General features: G+C 39.0%; 3 protein-coding genes across 3 annotated transcripts in view; 2 read left to right on the top strand and 1 right to left on the bottom strand.

Moving 5' to 3' along the window:
• IFT88 (intraflagellar transport 88) overlaps positions 1-973 on the top strand; it is a 34,332-nt gene extending 33,359 nt beyond the window's left edge. The window contains exon 27 of the mRNA XM_015814402.1: positions 669-973. Coding sequence (XP_015669888.1) covers positions 669-790 — 122 coding nt within the window. The 3' untranslated portion in view covers positions 791-973. The remainder of the gene's footprint in view (positions 1-668) is intronic.
• Positions 974-6,361: 5,388 nt separating this feature from the next.
• IL17D (interleukin 17D) lies at positions 6,362-9,058 on the top strand. The gene is made up of 2 exons (XM_015814416.1): positions 6,362-6,615; positions 7,511-9,058. Exons 1-2 carry the CDS (start codon positions 6,398-6,400, stop codon positions 7,773-7,775), a joined length of 483 nt encoding a protein of 160 aa, XP_015669902.1. The 5' UTR covers positions 6,362-6,397; the 3' UTR covers positions 7,776-9,058.
• Positions 9,059-13,551: 4,493 nt separating this feature from the next.
• On the bottom strand, positions 13,552-22,267 carry EEF1AKMT1 (EEF1A lysine methyltransferase 1). The gene is made up of 5 exons (XM_015814417.1): positions 22,228-22,267; positions 18,715-18,860; positions 17,259-17,341; positions 15,680-15,960; positions 13,552-13,726 (listed from the first exon to the last, which is right to left on the bottom strand). Exons 2-5 carry the CDS (start codon positions 18,856-18,858, stop codon positions 13,584-13,586), a joined length of 651 nt encoding a protein of 216 aa, XP_015669903.1. The 5' UTR covers positions 18,859-18,860; positions 22,228-22,267; the 3' UTR covers positions 13,552-13,583.
• Between the last annotated feature and the right edge of the window lie 4,351 nt (positions 22,268-26,618).

Here is a 26,618-nt window from a genome sequence, read left to right on the forward strand (position 1 = left end):
TTTTTGATCAAAGTAGAATAGTTTCCTACAGTTTAAAACTACGCTTGTGTTGATGTAGTCTAAAATGGCATTTGCCTTCTCTGAAGTCACATCTGACTCATCTTCCTTCCTTCCCTCCTTCCCCCACTCCCTTCCTTCCCTCCCAAATATTCTTCTAAGACTCGCATTCTGTATTTTTAAATCTGTGAATTTGATTTTCGTTATCTGAATTAAGACTTTGCATTTGTCTTTGTTTAATTGTTAACTTTCAGCCCATTTCTCTAATCCAGTGTTTCTCAACCTTGACAATTTTAAGGCATGTGGACTTCAATTCCCAGAATTCCACAGCCAGCAATGCTGGCTGTGGAATTCTGGGAGTTGAAGTCCACATGCCTTAAAATTGTCAAGGTTGAGAAACACTGCTCTAATCTAACATAATTTTGGATTATATTTTTACCTTCTAGTACACGGGTGTCAAACTCACCGTGTCACGTAACGTGTCGCGATGTATAGCGACTTTTTTTGCATTGCCAGAGCTGGGGTGGGCAAGGCCTCCGTATGATGCAACCAGCCCGCGGGTCAGCAGTTTAACACCCCTATTCTAGTATATTGATCCCACCCAGTTCTAGTGATTCAGTAAAAGAACACATTTTTTACTCTATTTTTTTTTCTTTCTTTTCAAAATGTAGATGCTTCCTACCTGGATCCACTTGGGCCTCAACCTGAGAGGCCAAAAACAGCACTAAGGAAAAAAATGGATGAAGATGAGTTTGCTGATGAAGACGTAGGCGATGATTTGCTTCCAGAATAACTTTTTAGATCAGTTCAATTATTTTTTAACGGTTTCAAAAGAAAAAAAAATCTTAATAGAAATTTATATTTATTTGAACACTATATATATATATGTATGAAATCTTTATTTTAAGTAAAGTTTTTATAGTAAGAATTTAAAATCTTATGCATCTGTTGTCAATCATAACTTTTTTCTCATATCTTTTATGCTCACCCAAACCGCCTTAATGATCTATGCGGGACTCGCGATCAGCCTAAGGCTGAAACATTGAGCATCTTTATATCATAACCCATGTATTTCGTCTTGATAAGTATAGAGTTTTGTTGGAGAGCAATTGCTCATCGTAATATGTCTACTTGAAGTATTGCCACTGAAAAGAAAGCTTAAGAGTCAAGTCATGAGTGGTAGGACATCAGTCATGGAAGCCAAAAACAATAGTGATGGCAGGTGGATTTGTTAATCGTATCAGCCCTTCCCAGTGGATTCAGGAGAACCCTTCCAGGGCATTTGGGGGAATATTTCAGAAAATGAATTGAGAATATCTAACAATACTATCTATGGAGATTAATTGCAATTTCTAAGTGTAAGTAATTCTAATCATTCCTAATTATTTGATTATATTTGACCATAATCCATGTTTTCTAAATTGCAAAATGTGAAATCCCCATCTTGTATATGGCAAGATTTTATACAGTTCCGTGCACGTGAGATTTATTTATGCCATGATATGATAATCTCAGAATTTTTTTAACCGAGTAGAGTTGTTCCTTATTGTAACTGAAGCAATTTTCTATAAACCATCCTATATCTGCAGGGTTAACTGTTCCATAATTTGCATCTGTGAAAAAAAACCTGCAGCAGTAAACTGCAGTACACCATCTGCCAAGAACTTCTGTGTATCAATATTCAAATCTCAGAGTCAAGTTCATTTTCTGCAGAGATTGTGGGAATTACTCCACAAATGAAATAGGAAATTAGTATTGTGCACATCTAAGAAATGATAGATTTGATTAAAAATCGAAGAGGATGTTTCAGAGCTTCACTTTTTCTAACTAGCTAATAAATGATTAACTGACACATTAGGAGAAGCCTAAATATTTTTCCATACTTACAAAAGCAGCCCATCAGATCCAGCTTTACAAAATCATAATTTAGATATTTGCTGGACCTGCAAGTTAGCAAAACGCTTTTCAATCTATAGAGACCTCTATTTTCTTTTCTGCATCTTTGTCATTATTTGGAAAGTGTAGAAAAATGGAGCAATACCCAAATAGTCCTTTGATAAGTTTTCATTAATTACACATATTTCATTACATAAAGTTTTAAACAAGAAAGAAGCAAAACTGGGATAAATTAATCTGCTTTCTAAAATATCAGTCCATCACAAATAGGTGATTTATTGAAGTTTTAAAAATGAATAAAGACTACTTTAGAGCAGCACTGTCTTTAAAACATGTTACAATTTAATTCTTTAAATGAGAAATAGGGAGAGAAATGTCTAATGCTTAATTTATCAACACTGACCTTATTTTCCTTAGGCAAGTGTATCAGAGCAAGGATGGGCAACCATTTTGTTTCTAGAGATAGCACTTTAACATTATTTTTAATGTAAAAAGCTGTAGTGGTTGGGGTAGTAACATATACAGGAAATCAAAATTTTAATCTGATTTGCGTTTTAGGGAGATTTTAATGTTTTATGAAAATGATAGGCATGTAGCACTATGATTTGATTCATTATTCGATATTTTGCTGCTGTTTATTGGTGGCATCATCCTGTTAGTTTTTAAGGGACACAGAACAGAAACTAAATTAGAGGAAGAAAACAGTAATTCTGTGATGAAATACATCTTTCATATACTCTTTAATAATAGAAAGATCCAAACTGAGAGATCTTTTATTGATACTTGGAAAGGCTTACAAGTTTAATTCAGTATATATAGCTTCTTAGCCCCACTTAAAAAAGGAACTCCAGAGTTCAGTGCAGGGGACAGCTCTAATTTGGAGAGCTGGAGCTAAAATAATCACTCTGAAATCTTTTTAGTTTTTTTTTAAAACACCTTTCCAGCCAAACTTCGCAGAACTACTTTAAGGTGGATTATTTAATGATTTTTTTGCAGGTTTTGTTGTCTGGAAGAACCTGCAGGGTTTAGTAATTATAAAGATGGTTTATGTAAGGGCAGTTACAGACAGTGGACTCGTTTGGACACCAAAATGTATAAAGACTCCAGCTTTATAACTTTGTGCAAAAAAAAAAATCCTTAAGAAACTGGATAACAGCAATTTGTATAATGTATTTTGGTAGAAGGCATGAAGATGGCTGGGTGATTTTGGGCCAGTCACTCTGTTAGTCCCAGGAAGAAGCAATTGCAAAGGACTTCCAGAGATCTTGCCAAGAAAACTGCAGGGATGTGTCCAGGCAGTTTCCAGCAGTCAAGATTGATTTGAAAGCATATATGTTTAAGCGCCTGCACACACCCGCACACTCACACACAAAAGTAAGCCATACATTTAAAGTGCTCTGTAGATAACTCTCCCAATCATGGATCTTGTACCTCCTTGTAGTAATAAGCACAAATGAAAACATTGGGATTTGTATGGCTCCTGAATTGTATTACTTTGCTGTAATCCATCATAATATCATGGTCAACATCCAGCTCAATGGACTGCAGATGCACCAATGCAGAAATTGATATGTGGGCTCTGGAGAAAAGTGAAACTAAAAAATATTTTCAAAAAAATCACATTTCCAACAGCTATGTGAGCCAACAATTATTGCTTTGTGACGGGGATTCCTCCCAGAAAGTTTTGCCAAAAATTCTTAGCATACAGGTGGTTCTCAACTTACCGCTACACTTGAACCCAAAATTTATGTGGCTGAGACATTTGTTAAGTTAATTTGGCCCCATTTTATGACCTTTTTTGCCATAGTTGTTAAGTGAATCACGACATTGTTAAATTAGTAACACAGTTGTTAAGTGAATCTGGCTTCCCCATTGATTTTGCTTTTTTCAGTGCCAGGTTGTAACTTCAAACAGTCACTAAATGAATTGTTTTAAGTCGAGGACTACCTCTATAACTATTTCCTTACATGTCAGGATCCAGTTTATATGACTTCAGATTTTTTTCTAAACGGTGTATCCAGATAATAAGACTTAAGGACTAGCCATCTTTTCATCCGCCATCCACGTTTTGGGAGGGGTGGGAGTTTCTACCCACGTTGTTGAAACAACGGCTCTTAGTAATTCGAAATTTGGCTACAATATTAAATTATCGCTTAGAGCAGGGGTCCTCACCCTTGGCAACTTTAAGACTTGTGGACTTCAATTCCCAGAATTCCTCAGCCAGCTTTGCTGGCTGAGGAATTCTGGGAGTTGAAGTCCACAAGTCTTAAAGTTGCCAAGGTTGAGAACCCCTGGCTTAGAGGTTTTTTGTCCCGGGACCCCAGTGCTAGGCGGAGTCCTTTCCGACGCCCTCGGGATTTCCCACGTTCAGTCAGCCCGGCGAGGGAAGCGCACGAGCCCCGGCCCTTTTCCTCCGGCGTATTGAACCGTCCTGGCACCAGCGGCCGGGGGTCCTGCTGCGAGAAGCCGGGCGCTCTTCCAACTTTTCCTCCGCTCCCTCCAACGGCCGCCAGGGCCAGGAGGACCCCAGGCGCTCGCCAAGCCAGCCTTTCCCGCCGCTCCGCGCGCCGAGGCGTCCCTGTCATGCAGACGGCCAAGGTAAGGACGAAGCGGGTACGCGTGTTAAGGTAAGGACCAAGCGGGGCGACGCCTTTGACCTGCCCGCGATGCGAACTTCGACCCCCAACCCCCCGACGGGTTGCAGGCCGTTTGCTCCATATTGCTTGCAAACGTGCGCTATTGCGCTTCTCCCCGTTCGGCACCGCGGGCAAGTGGGTTGGCTTAGCCCAGTCACCGGAGAGTCGCGCTTCTTTCGCCCTTGCTCTTCTTCTGCGAGCTCGAGTGGGAAAGAAAAGCACGAGCATCGGGGCTTTTTTTGCTTCGCGCAAAACGGCGAGCGGTTGGAATGAACAGAGTAAAAGCGCGCCTTTGGAAAGACGAGCTGACGGCGGTGAGTAAAAGTTGCGGGACTGCGGCAGTTGGCCAGGCTGCTTATGGGAAGCTGAGTAACAGGCGGGGAATAAGCTGAGAAGAGCCGTCCGCCTGAACGGGGCCCGTAGATCCCCGCTGTGGCAAGAGAACGGGCATTCCTTTTCCCTTGCAAAGCTCGCTAGCCGGAGCTGCTGATCGCTGGCGCTTCAGGTGAAATGTATTTATACAAATAACTTTCGTGCCCCGTTGTAGCTGACCTTACAAATCGACAGCTCTTGAGGCAATTTCTAGCAAAAACGAGCAATTTCAGCCAGAAACCAAGAGGTAGAAAAAAAAACAACACTTGAATTAAACTATTGCATAGGACAGGAATCCAAACTATAGCATCTTATTTACATAGGATACTTGTAAGATGTTAAATAAGGATAGCCTTAGGTGTTGATGCAAAATTCAACATGTAAACTACTTAATGGGCATTAAGGCTCTGGTTGTGATTGTAACAAAATATTCCGGGACAGTGAAAGCTTTACCGGTCCTGTATTTGTGCTCCAGCACTTTTTCAAGCAATATTATATAATTATAATATTATATAATTGTATTGTATTTATATTATATTTATAATATATAATATGTAAGCTATATTAATTCGTTCATTAAATTTCTATAGCTACCCATCTGAATCAATGATTCTGGACAGCTATTTCCAAAGTATTGTACAATCCTGATATATTGTAGAACCTATTTCCAAAGTATTGTACAACCCTGATATATTGTAGAACCAACAATAATGGGTATAAATTGTACTAACTAGTTGTGGGGGGTTTTAGGATTTGTCCCACGTGGCTGCAGAGTCTGCTGGGAGGGTGATCCACTGGACTTGGTTAGTTCTAACAGTTTACTGTCAGTACAACAGGGATTTGTTTATTAGCCACAAATCCTGATTGTGATTAGGTCTGTGAGTGTAGGAGAAGTGGCAGAACCTGGAGGTGGAGTCAAAAGAGGATGCAACCTAAAATCTCTACCTAGCCACAAATGGACTGAGTCCAACCATTCTTGAATTCAAGCATCCAAATAGTGCTATCCTGTGCATAGGAAAGAGTAGTAATAAATCAGTTTAATTTGAACTTCATGTGTGGCCCTGCTCTTTTGCACCTGACTGGAAGGGGCTGACTGATCAAGGTCATCCAGCCGGCTTCCATAAGTAAGGGAGGACCTGAACCTGGATCACTCCACTCTTAGTCCAGCACCTTAGCCATTACAGCACATCTCTGGATATTGGTTCCAAAGTTAAGTTGCTGTGGCAGAAGAATTGGAGAAGATCTCAGATGCCATGTTGACGAATTCAGGCTTAAGCCAACAGTGTGATCAGTCAGGGAAAACTCCCTGAAATTGTTTTTAGTCAGTATTCTTTTTCTGCATCTCAAATTCTGTATTTTTGTTTGAGTTTAAACAATATAAACTTCTTTTATATTGTTTTATTTCCTGCTCATTACAGGGATGGATACTGGTTTGTCTACTTTTGTGTGGGCTCGGTTTCCCCAGAGTAGAAGCTGTCAAAATAAGCAAACGTCCCATGCGCTCTCGATCCTGTGCAGACCGACCTGAGGAGCTTTTGGAACAGCTGTATGGAAGACTCACAGCTGGCATGCTCAGTGCCTTCCATCACACCCTGCAGTTGGAGCCCCTGGAAAATGACCAGAACATCAGTTGTCCTGTGGGAGGCAGGCTAGCTACTGATAAGACATATCGGCTCCCCATCAATCTCAACAGTGTCTCTCCTTGGTCCTACAGGTAACCCGATCTTTTCCATACCTTTAAAATTTAAAATTGGGTTTAAATGGAAGTGGTTTGCACTTCTACCTCCTTCCTAGGGCACAGAGAAAGTGACTGACCCAGGGTTGCCACATGGCTTCATGTCTAAAGTATTCTCCTAGTTTCCAGTTGAGGTGCTTCAACTACTATACCAAAATGAGCTTTCATTATAGTCTTAAAGCCAAGCTTTGCACATAAAATATGTAAAATAAGCCTAAATTTCTTCACAATCCATTAAAAAAAACAATTAAAGGAAGGAAGAAAAAGAGTTGGGGTTAAAGTTAATATTAAGAATATGGGAGGGGTGCAGTTCTGTTAAACAATATTTGCTCAAAGCAGCCGGTCATCAATTCATACTTCCTTTTCTAAAAATGGGTATGCAACTCATTTTCACATGAGGCACAAGTTCTTCCAGTTGGCTGTGGCTTTTCTGTGTATTTTTATTTGTAAGCTGCCCAGAGTTGGTAGGGAGTCAGACAGCCTAGAAATTTAATGGATGAATAACATAAAATAATTAACATAATAAAATAGGAAAGGGGGGGTGATTGTGCAGTTGTGCCCATCATCTCGAAATGTTTCCATGTTGATGCTTGATCCAAAGAAGGGAACTCAACTCGCATTATTCCAAATGACAGTAAATTGTCCAATTCTTAGCTTACTTTTCTATGTTTAAGCAGAGTTCAAGAACTGCAACTGTCTATTTTCCTCTTAGCCTAATAACAGCATGATAATGTAAAGAATATCTCAACATTCTGCTAGACTCCTTCCCATTCAAGTCAATCCAAGAAACAGGGAAAAAGAGCAGCAGGAGAAATAGAGGGAAAATTGGGACAGAATGTCCAAAGTGAATCCTTCTTCTTTTCCTTTGGCACAGAATCTCCTACGATTCTACCCGGTATCCGAAATACATTCCTGAAGCCTACTGCCTTTGTAAGGGCTGTCTTACAGGTGATTACGGAGAAGAAAATCTCCATTTTCGAAGTACGCCAGTATTCATGCCGACTGTCATCTTGCACCGAACCACATCCTGCACGGGCGGCCGCTACGCTTACACTGAGGATTATGTCTCTATTCCTGTGGGCTGCACCTGTGTACCAGAACATGAAAAAAGAAGCACAAGTGAATTCCAGCATAGATAAAAGAGCAGTAAAATTGATGGGAAATCAGAATAATGACAAGCCAGCATCCAAATGAGGAATGGAAAGGAGGCCAGAAACAAAGGATGTTTCAGTTCATGATTTCTGTTTCGAAGAACTGCAATGTCCACTTCCTGCAACAGAGTTCATCTCAGTTAATTTCATAGAACTTGGGGTCAATTGTAATTAAAATTGTCCTTTCTTTAAAAACAGTGGAGTTTGCAAGATGCCTTTTTCCTCATAAATGGAGATGTGACAGATCCTGGGGAGTTGCAATATTGAAATGCTGGGGGACACTTACATTGAAGCATTTTAAGGTATGTAAAAGTGCTACATAACCATTCCAAACTTCAGTGCTTTGTTATGCAAATACTCAAAATATGCTGAGCAGGGATGCAGCATTGATTTTTGTGTATAATAAAATCTAGGTTCAACAGATTTTGGATATAATGGACAAATTCTTCATTTGAATTGTTTACCCATCAAATCACGCTTTTATTGAAAAATATGCTATTTGTATCAATTACATAACACCCGGGACATACATTGATGCAAATGACAAATTCAGATTTAACAAACACTCAGACTTAATGCATGCCCCTCCCTACTCGGGTCTATGAAGTCAGTGTTTCATTGCATTTTTCCTACATCATTACAGAATGCAAGTGAGGGCCACTGAAATGAAAGTGAGAACAATATAAATGAATAATTAAAACATTTTTCAAAGAATGCTGAAAAATTAGCTGTGCATCTGCAACTGATTTTTAAAAAAATGTAAGTAGCTTTGACTTGGTATTTAGAATCTTATATTCTGGAATTACAACATTAAAACTGTTATAAAAGCTATTGAATACATTAAGCATGCTGGTGGCTACAAATATACATGCTTTTTAAAAAGGGACTCAATAAATATATAGAGAATAGATCTGTCAGTGCCTATTAATCCTGGTTGTTTATTGCCTCAGGCAGAAATGTACTAAATGGGTTGTGGAGTTGCCAACTATACAAATATTAAGTACTTATCAATCAATGTTCATAGAATAAATAACCATTGTTTAAAAACATTCAGATTTGGGTTTTACTTTAAGTTTGGATTTATATCCTAATCTGGCATATACTAGCCATAGCTCTGGGAACACAGTGATCCATCCGTCAGAGCAAATATCGCCATCCACACTACAAGAGATGACCTCAATCAGGCAATCTTCAGCTACACTGCAGAAGCTGGCCAAGTCCTGAAGAGCCCCAATTTGGAGAAAGCTGACTGTGACAGAAGTTGCTTTGCATACCATTGTGAAAAGCAAAGCATTGTCTGGTTTATGAGCCCTTTTGGAAGCCTGGAAATATGTCAATTGCCTCTCTAAACTATTTTAACTTTTTGTAGCAGCTCTGGGAATACATAAATAAACATCAATAAAATGAAATCCTGGACTAAAAGGCAGACAAATGTGTTTTGGCATTCCTTCCTCAAAAGAGAGAAATGGCCAAATTCAAGGAAAACATGAGCCAAAATCTTGAATAGCAAAAGTTCTCTGAATTGTGTATGCACAAGGCATCTGCCAATGCCCCCTGAAACACCAAGATGCAGGAAAAACTGTTTAGCCCTGTTTACAGGAGTTTAATTATTTCAAGTTCTTTTTTTCCCCAACTGCAAATGCCATACTAAGTAAGCATTTTTCAAACTGATTTCTTTTCCAAATTATTCAGTAATTATCCTTGGAGCTTTTTCCAAAGCGAATAGAAGTGGGGTTTTATTACTGAAATGGACAATTTGGAAGCATAGTACATTTGAGCCATCTGTAGCAGTTACAAAGCAGGAGGGTGACCAAGAAGAGCAGATTGTGACAAATCGGTGATTAAATCTGTATTTGGGATTTGGGTCTCACTTCCAAAGAGGGACTGGATTCCCATTTCCATCATTCTCATTCTCATTCTCATTCTCTCTCTCTCTCTCTCTCTCTCTCTCTCTCTCTCTCTCTCTCTCTCTCTCTCCCAGTCTCTCTTCTATCTCTCTATGTGTGTGTGTGTGTGTGTGTGTGTGTGTGTGTGTGTGTGTACTACACACGTATACATGCATGCTCCTTTATCAGCTTGTTTGAAGGCTGCCAGCATAGGGTGACAAGAGACCAAAGAATCAGAAGCAGATTTCAAGCAATGTGTTTTTCTTCAATTGATATTGACAAAATGGATAATTATCTTATTAGATTTAGATTCTTATTAGATTTTAGATTTTAGATGGATAATTATCTTATTAGATTTAGGTACAGTACTGCCCAACTCCAACTCATGTGCCCAACTCCAACTCATGTGCTGAGATGGCTGGAAAAAGAAACGCCTGGAAATTAATTTGAGAAAGAATAATGGAAAAAAACTATTGCAACAGAGAGAAAACTGAAGAGAAAGGATAGCTGTCTTCATTCAGAGATTGTGGTTTATTTTGTCCTGCTCCAAAAGACAGAAAGATCAAATTCTGGACAATGTAAAAACCCTTTGCCTGAAATCGTAGGGAGCCACTGCCAAGCAGAATCAAAGCAAAATAGAGTCCTTTCTTCCTGTGCATACAATATGGAAATAAAACAGAACCATGGTGAATTCCTAATGTATCAGTTCCATCTAGGAAACAAGATGGAGTGATCAAAATCTAAAGAACAATTTAAGTAAGAACTTTTTAAATATCTCTTGCATCTCTGGAAATCTTTAAACTTCTAGAACATGGATTAATCATTTAAGGTGTCTTCTGTTTTCTATAAAATTTTACCAGTTGATGAATTTGGTGTCTCTGTGTCCATCATTGATATGTGTCTCTTCCCACCAAACATTCTCTTTAAATTATCTCCCAAACCAAGCATATGGCTCATATATTATCGGTAGTGAAAAACAGGAACATTTGCAACTGAAGACACTCAAATGGTCTTTGCTTTTTAGGAAAAAAATGACATATGATTTCATCCAGGCAAACGTATGATTTTAATTCATGTCAGAAAATTGCTTTCCTATTCACTGATATTCAAGATGGGTTCTAAAAATGTATTTCAGTACTATTACATAAAGAAAAACCTGAACTCCCAGCTCTTCCTGCGCAGGTGGAAAGAGCTTATTCCAACTAGATTTTGTTGGACTACCTCAGCTACCCCATCAGTTATCAAATCGTAACTGGTATGGTAGCTGACCAATCTTCAACTGGTGCTGACCAGTTCTTGATCTTCTTTGTCATCTTTTCAACCATTTCTGCTGTTATTTCAAGTCTGAGGATAATGAATGCAATCTATGTAATGAGACAGTGTTTTGGACTAAGGCAGGTGTATCCAGTGTTCCTTTTTGCTCTTCCATTTCAAAATTTATTTTATATTAAAATAAATATTAAAACATTTTAAAATATTAAAACATACAATTTAAGAAATGTCAGTGATGGGATGGTCCTCATTTGTAAAACATTTGTAAAATCAAGATTCACTCTAGTTACAGAAAGTACTCAAATATTTCAAAATCCAGGTCAAATAGCTTTAGCATTTACCTCTACCCTCTCTACTGTAAAACACAAACACAGGGGACACCAAGGATGTCAAAAGTCAAATCTTAGATCTAGTTCGACAACAAAAGGCTCTAACAAGCAAGATGGGAAACGAGATTGCCTTATAACCTTGGAAATAGGGTAGGAGCACAAAGGAGGCACAGAGGAAGTAATGAAAGAGATTATGATGTTTCTATCTATAGTAATTCCCTGAACAGTTGCTGGTGATAATATATACATCCGGACATCGGTAACCTAAAAATAAATTATTCCAGTGGAAGCCACAGGTTATGGAACTGAGATTCTTGATGTACTCTCAGTCGCTTCACATTGCACTCATCCTTTGAAGACATCTGTTTAGGAATAACTGTTTTACAGCAACCCCACAGTAGCATTCTGTTAACAGAAAGGGAGGGGAAACTTGCCTTAAATCAGTCTGGTTGAAGTTCCTTTCCCTGGTAATTGAAATAGTCATGTGTCCTGAAGCAATTATTGTAATTGCAAGTTTTTTATTCTTTATTGCTCTCAACACTATATAATTTCTTCTGTGGCTAATGTCCATAGTTTAAATTCTCATTTGGAATAATCATAGGAACATAAAAAACTGATGACAGAAAAAGATCTAGCGGTCCATTGAGTCTGCCCTTTGACTTTTTTTAAAATTAATTATTAGATGTTATTTTTAATATTTGTCAAATGATAGACATGTGTTTATCCCAAGCATGTTTAAACTCAGTTGCTTGATGATTGATCCACTATCTCCGTTGCAAGTTGGTTTCAAGCCTCTACTATAGGTAATCCTCAACTTATGCCCACAATTGAGCCCAAAATAAGTGGGACATTTGTTAACTGAATTTTGCCCCATGACCTTTCTCACCACAATTGTCAAGTGAATCACTGCAGCTGTAGTTAGTAACACGGTTGTTAAATGAATCTGGCTTACCCATTGACGTTGCTTGTCAGATCGCAAAAGGTGATCACATGACTGTGGGACACTGCAACCATGATAAATGTGTCAGTTGCCAAGCGCTTGAATTTTGATCACATGACCATGGGGATGCTGCAATGGTCGTAAATGTGAAAAATGGTCATGTCACTTTTTTCAGCACTGTTGTAACTTCAAACGGTCATTAAAGGAACTGTTGTTAAGTTGATGACTACCTGTACTACTTCTGTAAAGTAATACTTTCAAACACTACTTTTGAACTTCCCTCCTGTGAGTCTGAGGTTATGCCTGCACATTCTTGATTTTTGCTTAATATTGAAACTCACATAAGTTCTGCACAGCTATTAGAAAGCTGCTAAAGACTTCCATGTGTATGTCTATAAAAGCTTATTTCAGCTTAGAGCATTACAACAGCCAAGCTATTAGCTGGAACAAGTGCAAAATATCTTTTAGTTCACCGCCAAGCCTCTTTCAATGGCAGGATAGGCTTTATGGGAATTGCTGGGTCTCATTTCTAAGCTTGACAAACTATAGAGCACCTTATTTTAGTCAAGCAGTTGTTTTTATATTACCAGTTATTTTATATTTCTTTTGCTTAACTTGCTATCACAAGTCTTGTCTCTTGCCTGTGATTTTATGCTGATTTGTGTTGTAATTTCGAGTAGCTCCTATGGTAATTTATTAACACCTATGGAAAAACTATATCAGAATAACAAAATTGGAAGAGATTTTGGAGGTCTTCTAATCCAACTCCCTGCTCAAGCAAGAGATCCTATACCATTTCAGACAAATGATTGTCCAGTCTCTTCTTAAAAACCTCCAGTATTGGAGCATTCACAACTTCTGAAGGCAGGTTGTTCCACTGATTAATTGTTCTGTCAGGAAATTTCTTCTTAGTTCTAGGTTGCTTCTCTCCTTGATTAGTTTCCATCCATTGCTTCTTGTCCTGTCTTCAGGTGCTTTGAGAGTAGCTTGACCCCCTCTATAGTGATCTCCATGTGACCAACAGTATTGTTGTAGACCAGTGCATCAGATCCTTGGGTGGGTGGGGGGTTCTAAGGGCACTCCCAGTTTCAATTTTGAAGTTCATCTGCAATCCAGTTTAACGCTGTCAGCCTCAAATTCAAGACACCAAAATCAAGATACCAAAATGCAAACCTAGAAAAATACTTTTTATCAAATTTAGAAATTGCCCATCTCCCTTACAAAGGGATTCATATCATCTGAAATGTAACCTGAAGCAAAAAATGTTGATTGATACATCATTAAAAAAAAAGAAATGGCAGGTGTTTACTTTGTCAGAAAAGGAAAAATCACTCTAGTTTGAAAAATCCTATTAATGTTTATTGGGTTATCAAGAGCCTGAATCCAAATCCAGTCCAGAGTCATAATTCACATAGCATCGAAATTCATTAGCTAAATTTCGAGCATGTTTTGGAACAAACTTGCACATTTTCACACCAAGATATTTAACAGCATATTCTTCCATGATTAAACCTGAAAACAAAACAAAACAAACTTTAGAATAGTCCTACTAGATTAGAACAGGTTTTAGGTATTTGCAATTATGGTCCAATCAGATACTCCCAGAAAGCTCCTAAACTGAGTATAAAAACAAAAATTCTTTCCTGCTATCCACAGGTAAGCTACTACAGTAGTCCTTATGACTTTAACAGAGGCAAGTATAGTTGTAAGTCAAGGTTAAGTCAGTCACCCATGACTGTGCCCCATTGTATAACCTCTTTTGTGGTGGCCATTAAGCAAACATGGCTGTTGTAAAGCAAACATGGTGGTTGTAAAGCGAAACCATTGTTTGCTAGGGCACGATTTTTGCCGGAAACCAGAAGTAAATGTGTTTCTAACAAAAACATCATAAATCCTTGTCATGTGACTGCACGACTACAAATAGCAGTAAATGCAGGCCGGTTGCCATGTGCACAAAATGTGGTCAGATGATTGTGAGGGTGGGCTCAATGTACCTTCAAATCCAGGTCGCAATTAGCTTTTTCAGAGTCTGTCATAACTTAGAATGGTTGTTAAGCAACCAGTCATAAATTGAGAACTGCCTATCTGTTCAGACAGCTCTGTTGTTATGAGAACGCTATCAAAAATGCAAATTCTCCTTCTCAAACTAAATCCCCAGGATATCCATTTTTTCACCTCCTATTGTCTTACAAATCATTCATTGTGGGGAAGAGCTGATTAGTTCCCAAATGGGAACATTCTGAAAAAAATACAAGCCAAAACACAATAGCTGTTCAACAGAAACCAGCCATGAAAACCTACATAAAAGGAATATTTGTTCTGCCATATGTTTTGAATCAAGTAACACTTCGTACAGCATTCTTTTAAACAATAAATCAAATATACTGTGTTCATAGATTAACCCTAGCACATCCCCCATATCTGGTCATACAATGGCAAAAATATACAGGTAGTCCTCGACTTACGGCCACAACTGAGCCAAACATTTCCGTTGATAAGTGAAACATGTTAAGTGAGTTTTGCCCCATTTTAAGAACTTCCTTGCCATATTTGTTAAGTGAATCATTTCAGTTGTTCAGTTAGTATCATGATTGTTAAGTGAATCTGTCATCCCAATTGACTTTTCTTGTCAGGTCACAAAAGGTGATCACATGACCCTGGGACACTGCAACTGTCATAAGTATGAGTCAATTGCCAAGCATCTGAATTTTGATTGCATGACCATGGGGATGCTGTAATGGTTGTAAGTGTGAAAAATGGTCATGTCATTTTTTTAGTGCTGTTGTAACTTTGAATGGTCACTAAATGAACTGTTGTTAAGTCGCAGACTATATGTATACATATCTTAGGTGAAATAAAGCATGCTTTTGAAATTTGCCATCTATTTCTCGAATCCATCTTCATAAGTAGCTATATTATCTGAATGAGTTAATGCTGGTCCTCTAAACCTTTACTACCTGTTTTCAGTTAGTTTTATACTCAAAGTCACTGCACTTTGATATTTTGGACAATGGTGTTATTTCTCTATATTTTCTCCCCTTTTTACTTCCCTCAACCTCCAATGCTGTTGCTGTCTGCTGGTCACCTTTGGCATACCAACGACAGGAGAAATATTTAATTATAGTTCTTGTGGGTCATTAAGAGAAGCACTTGTTAAGTGAAACTGCAACTGTGGTTATAATCTTCCTTCATCTTCCCTTTGTTTTACAGATCTGCAAAGGTTGTAAATGTGAGGACTAGTCATAAAGTTACTTTTTCATCACAAAGTCATACCTGCAAATGGTCACTAAATGAGGCAGTCACTAAGTGAGGACTACCCGAAGTTTTATCAGAACATTCTTTAAATCTATAGAAACCTATTTACAATGTATGCAACTCTATTATAATAATGATTTTTATAAATGGCTGCTGTTTTCTTCCCAAAAGCTATTGAAGCAAATGAATTTGAGAAAAGAAGTGATGTACCTGTACAGAGCAGAATCTTTCCTTTAGTTAAGTATTTAATGGTTTCGGCTATTTTTTTGAGACATTCTTCAGAAAGGTAGGGTGGATCTGCTAAGACAATATCAAAACTATGTGCTCCAAGGTGGGTTGGAAGTTTCAAAGGACTGTGGTAATCATAGAAAATATATTCAGTTCCGTACACAGAAAATCTTTGGTCATACTCCAAAATGCAGGTTGAAAAATCCTGGTTGTCCTGCTCTTTCAGTTTTTGATAAACACTCGGGGCACTGACACAAGCTATCCTGCAAGGATAATGAAGCAAGGAAAGAAGTGGTTATTTAATACATCAAAATGTTTAATTCACACCTTTTCCTGAAAATAAACATTTAACTACTTACTTGAGACCACAAACATCATTCTTGTTCAATAACACACCTGCAGATTTTTTTTCCCCTCACCACAGACAGGAAAGTGCTAATTTGAAATAACTGAACAAATAATGTATTTATAAATCAATAATAATCATTCACTGAACAGTGCAAACTTGTTGTTGGGTGATTATGCACAGTATTACAACCAAAGTCAATTTTACAAATAACCTACCACTCAAAAAGTAACAGCACCTTCTGGACTGCTGAATAGACAGTCTCTGTCCATCTTTTCTATATATAGGGCAGGATCAAACAGGGCATGGTTTCCTGAAATAGGCTGCTTCTATTTCTACTATTATTATAAGTACACCTCTCTCATACACTTGTGGTTAATTCATGTCTAAATATTAAATGCTTTTTAAAGAACTAACCTCAGAGTTCTGTGCATCAAAAAATGCTGATTCTGCTAATAAAAGTAGGAATTCTGGGGTGGGGGAGGGGGAGAAGATAGAAATTGAAGATGGAAGCCTCACCATTGTTTTTACACATAAAAAAATGAGCAGCGCTTTGACTGCATAGTTGTGGCCATTTTCTTTATTATTTTTTTTTGACATTCTTTGTGCCCCGATAACCCTGGATAAAACTCTGGATTCAAATTCCTTCTACAGATCATAAGCTTGTTAAAAGAACAATCTTAAGCCCTCATCCATAAAAGGGAAAAGTAAGTTATTGTGAAGGTCTAGAGTTGTTTGTATACGCTTGAGAGCTTGCAAAAGAGTTGTAAAGTGAGTTGAACCTGATTTTGTGACCTTTTTTTGCTACAGTTGTTAAGCAAATCACTGCAGCTGTTGAGTGAATCATGCAGTCATTAAGCAAATTAGGCTTTCCGCATTGACTTTGCTTGTCACAAGCCAGCTGGGAAGGTCGCAACTAATGATCACATGACCCCAGAATGCTGCATCCATCATAAATATATGCCACTTACCAAGCACTCAAATTTTGATCATGTGGCTATAGGGATGCTGCAATGATTGTTAAGTGGGAGGACCAGTTGTAAGTCACTTTTTTCAGTGCTATTGTTAACTTCAAATGGTCATTAAACGAATAGTTGCAAATCAAGGATTATTAGTTTTTTAATGCTCTGAAAGGAAAGGGCTGATAGATGAATAAGCCAGCATTTTCACAAGATAGTCACAATGCTTGGTTTGTAGAAAGCCAACAGAATTTACCTGCCACCTTTCCCAGCTGCTCTTATGGCCTCATTAGCTAAACAAAATGCTGTCTCAGGATCATACCAAAACTGGCTCAGTTGCTGAAAGGGAAAAAAGTGCAAATGTTAACAGCATAACGTTTAGGTAATTTATCCGTAGAAGGTTATTTGCTACAACCCAGAGGTTTGGTTTGGTTGGGTTGAAATACCAACTTAAAAGAATTAGTATCCATCCATGGAAGAATGGATCAAAAAGATGATGGAATTGGCAGAGATGGCAAAGTTAATTATACAAATTAGGGAAAAGAATGTAAATACGGTAGGTTTGTTTCCACTTGGAAACTGTTTCTGGTTTCTCTGCTCTAAACAAACAAAAAAATAAACTTTGATTTTGGGCTTTGATCATTTTGTAGATTGTTGTTATATAAAATAATGAATACTAGCCATTTCTATAAGTAAAAAGTTGACGCTATAACTCTATTATGCATCTTACTGCACCAAAAGAAGCTGGAAGTCACTGCTTTTGTTTCTTCTTTCTTACACCTTATTTTCTTTTTCCCTCCCTTTCCCCTTTTTTCCACTGTCTTTTTTAATTTTATTTTATATTAAGAAAAATAATATATATATAAAACAAGAATTAGGATCCTTGGTATTGAAATAGTGGCAGATTCAAGTTAGATGATATCAAAACAAAAATAACACAGAAATCTAGGAATCGGTTTAGTTTCAATGAAAAACTAATAGTGAGTAGGCATAACACTGAATTATGTAACCATTCACAAATTGTTCTAAGAATTCAATAATGAATAGATCTGTTTGGGAATTATACATGTATTTCGATGAGAATTATAGGTAATCCTCAACTTACAACCGTTTGTTTAGTGACCGTTTAAAGTTATAACAGTACTGAAGTGATTTATGACCGTTTTTCACATTTACGACCATTGTAGCATCCCCACGGTCGCATGATCTAAATTCAGATGCTTGGCAACTGACTCATATTTATGACAGTTGCAGCGTCCCGGGATTGTGATCACCTTTTGTGACCTTCTGACAAGTAAAGTCAATGGGGAAGCCAGATTCACTTAACAAATCATGTTACCAACTTAACAACTACAGTGATTTATTTAAGAAAGGTCATAAAACATAACAACTATCACTTAGCAACAGAAATTTTGGGCTCAATTGAGGTTGTAAATCAAGGACCACCTGCATCTGTCCCCAGTTCACAGGAGCCAGGGATATAGAGGCTGTGGAATGGGAAACAAAGCCGAACTAACATGATACACCAAGACATAAGTAATGGCCGCCAAGGTGCAGATACTATTTATTTTGCAAAGATCATTAATCTAAGTGCTCTAAGCTCAGTGGAAACTTAGTTACTGCTATTTCCATTCATGGAAACTGGAAATGAAAACTTGTGGGCCTTTCTACATAGGAGTCCCCATTAGCCACATTTTAGCAAAAATGCTTACCCAGTTCTCTTCAATAGAACCGACTGAGTAACTGTGAGTTTTATCAGTAGTCTTAGCTTCTCTCTGCTGTTGCTCAACATAGAATTCCTGCAGAGCAGCTAAAGCTTCAGATGAAAGCTGAGGAACATCATCATCATCATTCATTTCTGGATATAAAGCACGAGATAAAGAGCCTTTTGTCAGCTGAAAGGAATTGGCAAAAGGTAAACGACTTAGGTATAAAATTCAAATATTTTGCCGTGAGAGGAAAACATAAGAGGAAAAGATTTCAGAATTAAAAGCAATAGAGATTTTTTTCCCCCATTTTATATACTTGTTTGCCAATACAGGTAATCCTCATTTAGTGATCACCAACTGGGAAAAGCAACTTGGCATCAGGGAGGGCAGTTGCTAAGTGAAATCATAACTGTGCTTATGATCTTACATTCCTGCTATCATTCCTCCTATTATAGTAGACCAGGGGTAGGCAACCTTGGCTCTTTTATGACTCGTGGACTTCAACTGCCAGAATTCCTGAGCCAGCATGGCTGGCTCAGGAATTCTGGCAGTTGAAGTCCACGAGTCATAAAAGAGCCAAGGTTGCCTACCCCTGTAGTAGACTCTTCCCAAATTCTCTCATGTTGAATGTATTTTTAATTTGCAAGAAAAAAACAATGAAGGTTACTCCAATTGTAGTTGAAAGGTTTCAAAATGGAATTACGTTTCAATTGCAGCTCTTTATTTTTTTCCAAATAGTGCACTCATCAAGAAAATGTTTTTGTTTTATAAATAACCAGCTGTATTTTTGTTAAACATATTTAATGAAAAATCCTTTATGCACTAAAATCATGTATCCAAAAGGATGCCTGCAGCTATTTCTTTCAAGCAAATTCTGCAAATATTTTAAATGAATATTTCTTGTTTGATTCATCATTGCTCTGGTGTTGTACAGCTTTAATGACAGGAAAAATATTACCAGTTTGAATGGAATTTCTTTTTACAACAAAGTGTGTTACACATAACATAAGCTTTTGAAGATCCTAAATATTAAACTTGTAAACAAAACCACAGTTAAGGAAAAAAGTAATTATACACATATGAAAGAAGATAATATGGACTGATAAAATCTAGTGCCATAAACACCTGCACATGATTCTGTAGCCAATAACCTTTTGGCTGTTTTGAAAATCAGAAGCTCCTAAGGATGGCAAAATTAGAATTTTAGAAAAGATTATCAATATCTCGCTAGAATATGGAGGCAATCACAATGACATAAAAGTCACAAAGAGGCCCCCACAAAGACATCGAGGAACTACAGTATTTCAGAAATGGAAACTGTTTCTCATATGCTATGGACTAAATTTTCCAGCATCCCTAACGTTTGAAAATGTTGGCTAGGGAAAATGAGAATTAAGAGTACAGCAGCAGCTAAAAAGTCACATCTTGAACCACATCTCCAACCAAGAAAGAGATTCATTCTTGCAAAAAGGGTTGTAATTTTCAATTACAACTTCAAGAAGTTAAGACTGCACACATGGCCGCTTAAACATCAACAGTAATTCAATCAAAGTGACATAAATTTATTGTACATCCAACATCCCTACAGTTCTGCTGCATGAAAAATAAATTCATGGTAAGTTAAAGTAAAGGCCATTAGCAAGAGTCTTGCCACGTAGCAGACAGCACACAAAGGTTGCCCTTCCTAAGAGTATGAAAAGAAACAGGCCACACGGTTACGTGAGCAGACATCCTCTAGGACAGCGGTTTCCAACCTTTTCTATACCCTGCACCCCTAGAACACTTCTGATATATTCTTGCACCCCTTACAAAAGTTCAAAATGAATTTTGAAACTTCTAAAACCCAAGTTTTCGCAGCCCCTGGAATATCGTCTCACACCCCCGGTTGGGAACCCCTTGGTCTCTTAGACTTCCCCTTGCACCTACTTACATGGTTCCAAATTTGAGAATTCAAAGGGTCTACTTTATTGGGAAAAGTTGTTCTGCCAGCAAACACAGCTCCGTACTTCTGAACTGAACATAATTGTGAAATATAACCTTTCTTATAAAATAGCAATCTTCATAAGCATTGCCCATGTGGGAAGTCAGCCCCCCCAGAAAGAAATATTTTTGGGAATATTAAAAGGCAGAATATTATATTTCCCCAAAGGATCTTAAAGGTAGAAACCAACCCCCCCCCCCCTCAAGTCTCTCTGCCCCAAACAGAAACCAGGTCTGCAGAAATGCAGATGTGATAATCTTGTCACAAAGATTGGAGCCAGGAAGCTGACATTATAAAGATAAAGATCCCTAGAATCAACAATCCCTCACACCAAAAAATCCAACATTCATCAGCCCCAGGTAAGCAGGATATGACCTTTGCGACATAAAAGGATTAACCCACCACCATCAGAATACCAGAAAGGCACACTCAGACTCAGGTCAAAGTACATGACACAGGAAATACAAAGCCCGAAACAGGAAGAACTCCAAATACAAAGCCCAAAGGAAGGACAAAAGCCCACCACTCCGTGCTACATGTGGTCAGTTTTTCCGAGAGCCATCTTTCTGTCTGGCTCTCCTCTTCAATAAACTGCAACCTTCTTTCTAAAGCAGTCTCCATTTTGTTTATTCTGCTTGGACCGGACCCTGATGGAGATTTTTCTTTCAACACCCATATACTGTATTAATCACTGTTAACATTTCAAAGATTCATACAGGTGATCCTTGCAATCGTGAACCCAGCATTGCTGCTTTTGATTTTGACAAACCTAAGTCCCTGACCAGGTGTGCTTAATTCTGTGTTATGAGATGAGAGTAACAGATGGGGAAGCAAGAGGAACCCTTCTAGGTTTTACGCTTCTGAAGGAGGAAATTGCAAAGGTCCTCTCTTCTGCTCACATTCTTTTGATGCCACCCTGCTGCCCAGGCGGAAAGGCCTAACATCAACACGGGCCTCAGTGGTTGTCTTTGTAGTCAGCCCAACGCACGCTGCACCACTAGGAAAACGCTCTGTATTCTTGCAGCACCCCAATACAGGTGTAGTTATATACAGACGACCAATAGGCGGCAACAAAGAGAGCCCTCGCTGCTGCCATCTCGTGGTCGGCCGCTTGCTTGTAGACCAGTGTTTCTCAACCTTGACAATGTTAAGGCATGTGGACTTCAACTCCCAGAATTCCACAGCCAGCATTGCTGGCTGTGGAATTCTGGGAGTTGAAGTCCACATGCCTTAAAATTGTCAAGGTTGAGAAACGCTGTTGTAGACAGAGGAGCCCGATGCTAAAACTCGAAACTAATCGCGCGGGCTGGGTCTGCATATCCCGCGAGGGCAAAACGTACATGACGAGTGGGTGGGTGCAGGGTGGCCATTCAGCCACGAACTCTCGTGAAAGGCAGGCCTTAGCCCTGGAGACTAAACCCTATTCGTGCACCGGCTCTCGGCTATCCAAAGCAGGCTCTCCCTCCACTACTGGCGCTCCCCTCCCCGGCAGCCCGTTCTCCTGCCTTCCGTCGGCTGGCAGCCGCTCCACTCACCAGCGGCCTCGGCCTCTCGGCTCCCGCCCGCCTCTTTCCTTTCCCCTTCTTCCCGGAACTCCGCCTTTCCTCCGCCCGATAACCCAGCCCGCTCCGGCGCCCTCTACCGCGGAAGGAGCTCCGGCGCTTTGGCGAGCCGCTCAGCTGGTTGCTGTTTTAATAGGTGCTATTGGGAAAGGGCTGCAACAGAGACTAGAAAAAGATGGTAAAGTAGCGTGCCAAGGAAAACGGAGCTAAAGAGCACGGCTTCCCTGATTCTTGCCAAGCAGCCTGTTTTAAGGGCATATTAGAGCTAAAAAAAAGAGTAGGATGGGATGGTGGGTCACAGGATTTACAGAGCCTCCCATTCCTTATGTTCCAAATCAATGCCCAGAGAGACAATGTTATCGTGTGAAGGGACTTTTTCAAATTGCAAGATTTATTTCCCTCGCAACGCAGGGGAGGACTTTTCCACTCAGTTCCAGAACTGAAACAAGCCTACCAAAATGATGTTTGCGTGAGCCACTATTGCTACAAACAGCCAATTGTGTGTGTCAATGGCAATTTTGCTCAAAAGCATCACATATGGGACTTCGTCATGGTTTTAGGTGGCTCTAGTTAGAACGTTAATCCACCAATTAAGGACATGTGTTTATGAATCTATGATAAATTGCTTCCCAGTGGTGCCTTTTTAATAGAAGATGAGTAAGCTTTCAGTTTAAAATAAACAAAATGTAGTGCTCGGCAGGGTTTTCCACAAAACATATTTATTGCTACTTCGTCCTTAAATAGAAATGATCCATCATCGACTTCTTGCGAGGCCAGTGAAATCAGATGAATATGTGTTAATACGATTCTCCAAAAATGATGTTATTTTACTAAATTGAAGTTCCATCTTTTGGGGGGGGATTTGTTTTTACATTTAAGACAAGGCAACATACGCACTTGTAGAAAAGAGAAGCAATGGCCTTGAAGGACTGGAAAAAATGCCTACCAAAGCAATGAAATGGTTGGATAAAATGGCCTTGAGAAAAGTCTCAGACAAGTCTCTCCCTAACTCACATGAACCTGGGAAGAGGAACCGTATTCAGTCTTGTAAGATTCTGGTATAAAGCTTTACAGTAAAAGTAGTACTGATCTATATGGCATTGGTTTTCTAGTCTATCTATCTTGTAGGACTGGCAATATTATAAAATGCACTTAGTTGCCATTTCACTGGTCTGTTCTATTTGAAATAATTTCCCACCATTGACTCCTGACATTTGCTTCACTTTGAAGCTGAAGTATCTGGTCTGAATTTTAAATCTGATTTGACCTTTTCTCTCCTTGCTGGATCTTAAAAGGCTAAAAGTATTTACAGTGCATTCAGAAAGTATTCAGATCCCCTTCACTTTTGTCAATTTTGTTATGCTGCAGCCCGATTCTACAGTTGCTGAAATTAATTTTTTTTCTCATTAATCTACACTTAGTACCCCATAACGACAAAGTGAAAACAGAATTTTAGAAATGTCTGTAAATTTATTAAAAAGAAAAAATTGAAATATCACATTGGCATAACTATTCAGACCTTTCACTCAGTACTTTGTTGAAGCACCTTTGGCAGCAATTACAGCCTTAAGTCTTTTTGGGTATGACGCAACAAGTTTTGCACACCTGGATTGGGGGATTTTCTGCCATTCTTCCTTGCAAATCCTCCCAAATTCAGTGAGGTTGGATGGTGACCAATAGCATTCAAGTCAGGGCTGTGGCTGGCCATTCTAGGACATTCACAGAGTTGTCCCTAAGTCACTCCTGTGTTGTCTTGGCTGTGTGGAAAGTGAACCTTCAGTCCAGTCTGAGGTCCTGAGCGCTGTGGAACAGGTTTTCATTGAGGATATCCCTGTACTTTGCTCCATTCAGCTTTCCTTCAACCCTGACCAGTCTCCCAATCCCTGCTGCAGAAAAACACCTCCACAGCTTGATGCTGCCACCGTGCTTTATTTTTGCGATGATATTGGACAGGTGATGAGTGGTGCTTGGTTTTCTCCAGACATAACATTTAGAGCTGAGGCTAAACAGTTCAATTTCTGTTTCATCAGAGCAGAGAATCTGTTTGAGAGTCCTTCAGGGGCTTTGTTGCAAACTCCAAGCTGGATTTCATGTGTTTTGTATTGAGAGGTTTCTGTCTACCCACTCTGCCATGAAGCCAGATAGGTGGAGGGCTGCAGTGATGATTATCCTTCTGGAACTCTGTCCCATCTCCACACAAGATCTCTGGAGCACAGTCAGAGTGAGCATCAGATTCTGGTCACCTCTCTTACTAAGGTCTTTCTCCTCCAATTGCTTAGTTTGACCAGGTGACCAGCTCTTGGAAGAGTCCAGGTTGTATCAAACTTCTTCCATTTGAGAATTATGGAGGCCACTGTGCTCTTAGGACCCTTCAGTGCAGCAGAAATTTCATTATAGCCTTCCCCAGATCGTGTCATGCAATAATCCTGTCTGAGCTCTGCAGGCAGTTCCTTTGACCTCATGGCTTTTGCTCTGCTACAGTATGCATTGTCAGCTGTGAGACCTTCTATAGCAGGCATGTCAAACTCATGATGTCATGTGACATTGCGCAACGTATTGCAACTTTTTCCCCATTGCTGGCAATGGGGTGGGTGTGGTTTTGGCATGATGCATCCCGCCCACGGGTCAGCAGTTTGACATGCTTGTTCTATAGAGAGGTATGTGCCTTTCTAAATCATGTCCAATCAATTTAATTTACCACAGGTGACTCCAAGATGTAGAAACATGTCTGCAATCATAAAGAGTAATGGGAGGCACCTGAGTTAAATTTCAAGTGTTGTTGCAAAGGGTCCGAATACTTATGCCAATGTGATATTTCAGTGTTTTCTGTAATAAATTTACAGACATTTCTAAAATTCTGTTTTCACTTTATCATTATGGGATACAGAGTGTAGATTAATGAGAAAATAATGAATTTCAACAAGTGTAGAATCAGGGTGCAGCATAATACAGTTGACAAAAGGGGGTCTGAATACTTTCTGAATGCACTGGGTACTGTATATTAGACTATTAGAGAAGTTTATACTTCTCTGTTATATTATGATTGTTAAACAACTGAATGGCAGATTGGTCAGCCACATTTTAGCTTAACATGTTATGCAAAGCCCATCTATGTAATTAATAATTTGCTCTGCTCCAAGTTTTTTTTTGTGTGTGTATGTGTGTCTTCAAAACAGTGTTGACTTCTGGCGACTGCCTGGAATAGTCCATGCAGTTTTCTTGGCAACATTTCTGAAGTGGTTTGCTATTGCCTCTTTCCTAGGACTGACTAGCCCAAGGTCTGCCAGCTAGCTTCATGTCTGAGATACGACTAGAACTCTCTCCAGTTTCTCATCAGATACATTAACCACTAGGCCGAACTGGATCCCCAAACTTGTATTATCATGATGAAATTAACTATAGATATAGTTAAATGTGCTCTGCAGAAAATTTCCTGCAATTTTGTCTTAGGAAATGAACAGGTGTAATACATTGGATGTTTGGTACTTGTCAATTAAAAGCCTACAAATAAGATGCACTGCGGCAGGAATAGAGTTAGATTTTCTGAATACTCTAACTCAGACATGTCAAACTCACGATGTCACGTGACGTCATGCAACGTATCAGGATGGTTTTGCCATTGCCGGCAATGGGGTGGGCGTGGCTTCCGGATGACGTGTCCAGCCCGCGGGCCAGCAGTTTGACACCCCTGCTAACTCATACACAAATAATCCTTGTTTAGTGACCACAATTGGGACTTGCAACTTAGACATTAAGCAAGGTAGTTGCTAAGTGAAACCATGACTCTGCTTAAATCTTACCTCAGCTTTCCTTTGCTTTATAGATCTGCAAAGGAAGTTAATGAGAGGACTGGTCACAAAGTTACTTTTTTTTTTTAGCACTGTTGTAATTTCAAACAGACACTATATAAGGCATATATTAAACAAGGGCTAACAAATTGCTAGATGCCTGTTGGGGCTCTTACATCTGCAGAATTATTAGGTGGAAGCAGAACGGTAGAAATTTCTGTATCGTTTGGTTGCCATCAAGTAGTTATTTGCATTGTTGCAACCTAGACCTGGTAGCCCAATTGTTTATTTAAGGGGAGTTTTTCCTCCATAATCAACTAAAAATTCAGATTAAAAAGAAAAAAAATTAAGTTGATGTTTGACACATGGCACCATGTTTATAGTACCTAATATGGCTTTCCTTTGGAATGTTAGATGGCTGCAAGAAATTACTGGGTGAAGGTGCATTCTCCAAGATTGTGGGTTGGTTTCTGAACATTTTGTTACCAGGTTAGGTAACATCGTCAGCAGTGTTTCTTCTGTTTATAACAGTGGTGGCGAACCTTTTAGAGACCGAGTGCCCAAACTACAACCCAA

This window comes from Protobothrops mucrosquamatus, unplaced genomic scaffold (assembly GCF_001527695.2).
Source record: "Protobothrops mucrosquamatus isolate PMUCROS unplaced genomic scaffold, P.Mucros_1.0 scaffold249, whole genome shotgun sequence".
Lineage (NCBI taxonomy): Eukaryota > Metazoa > Chordata > Lepidosauria > Squamata > Viperidae > Protobothrops > Protobothrops mucrosquamatus.

Excerpts from the sequence above, each read along its gene's own strand:
- IL17D (XM_015814416.1), top strand. The coding sequence starts at position 6,398 with ATGCGCTCTCGATCCTGTGCAGACCGACCTGAGGAGCTTTTGGAACAG. Across the intron at positions 6,616-7,510 it reads GTCTCTCCTTGGTCCTACAG|AATCTCCTACGATTCTACCC; the intron begins GTAACCCGATCT and ends CCTTTGGCACAG.
- EEF1AKMT1 (XM_015814417.1), bottom strand. The coding sequence starts at position 18,858 with ATGAATGATGATGATGATGTTCCTCAGCTTTCATCTGAAGCTTTAGCT. Across the intron at positions 17,342-18,714 it reads GTTCTATTGAAGAGAACTGG|CAACTGAGCCAGTTTTGGTA; the intron begins GTAAGCATTTTT and ends TTTCCCTTTCAG. Across the intron at positions 15,961-17,258 it reads GCAGCTGGGAAAGGTGGCAG|GATAGCTTGTGTCAGTGCCC; the intron begins GTAAATTCTGTT and ends TTATCCTTGCAG.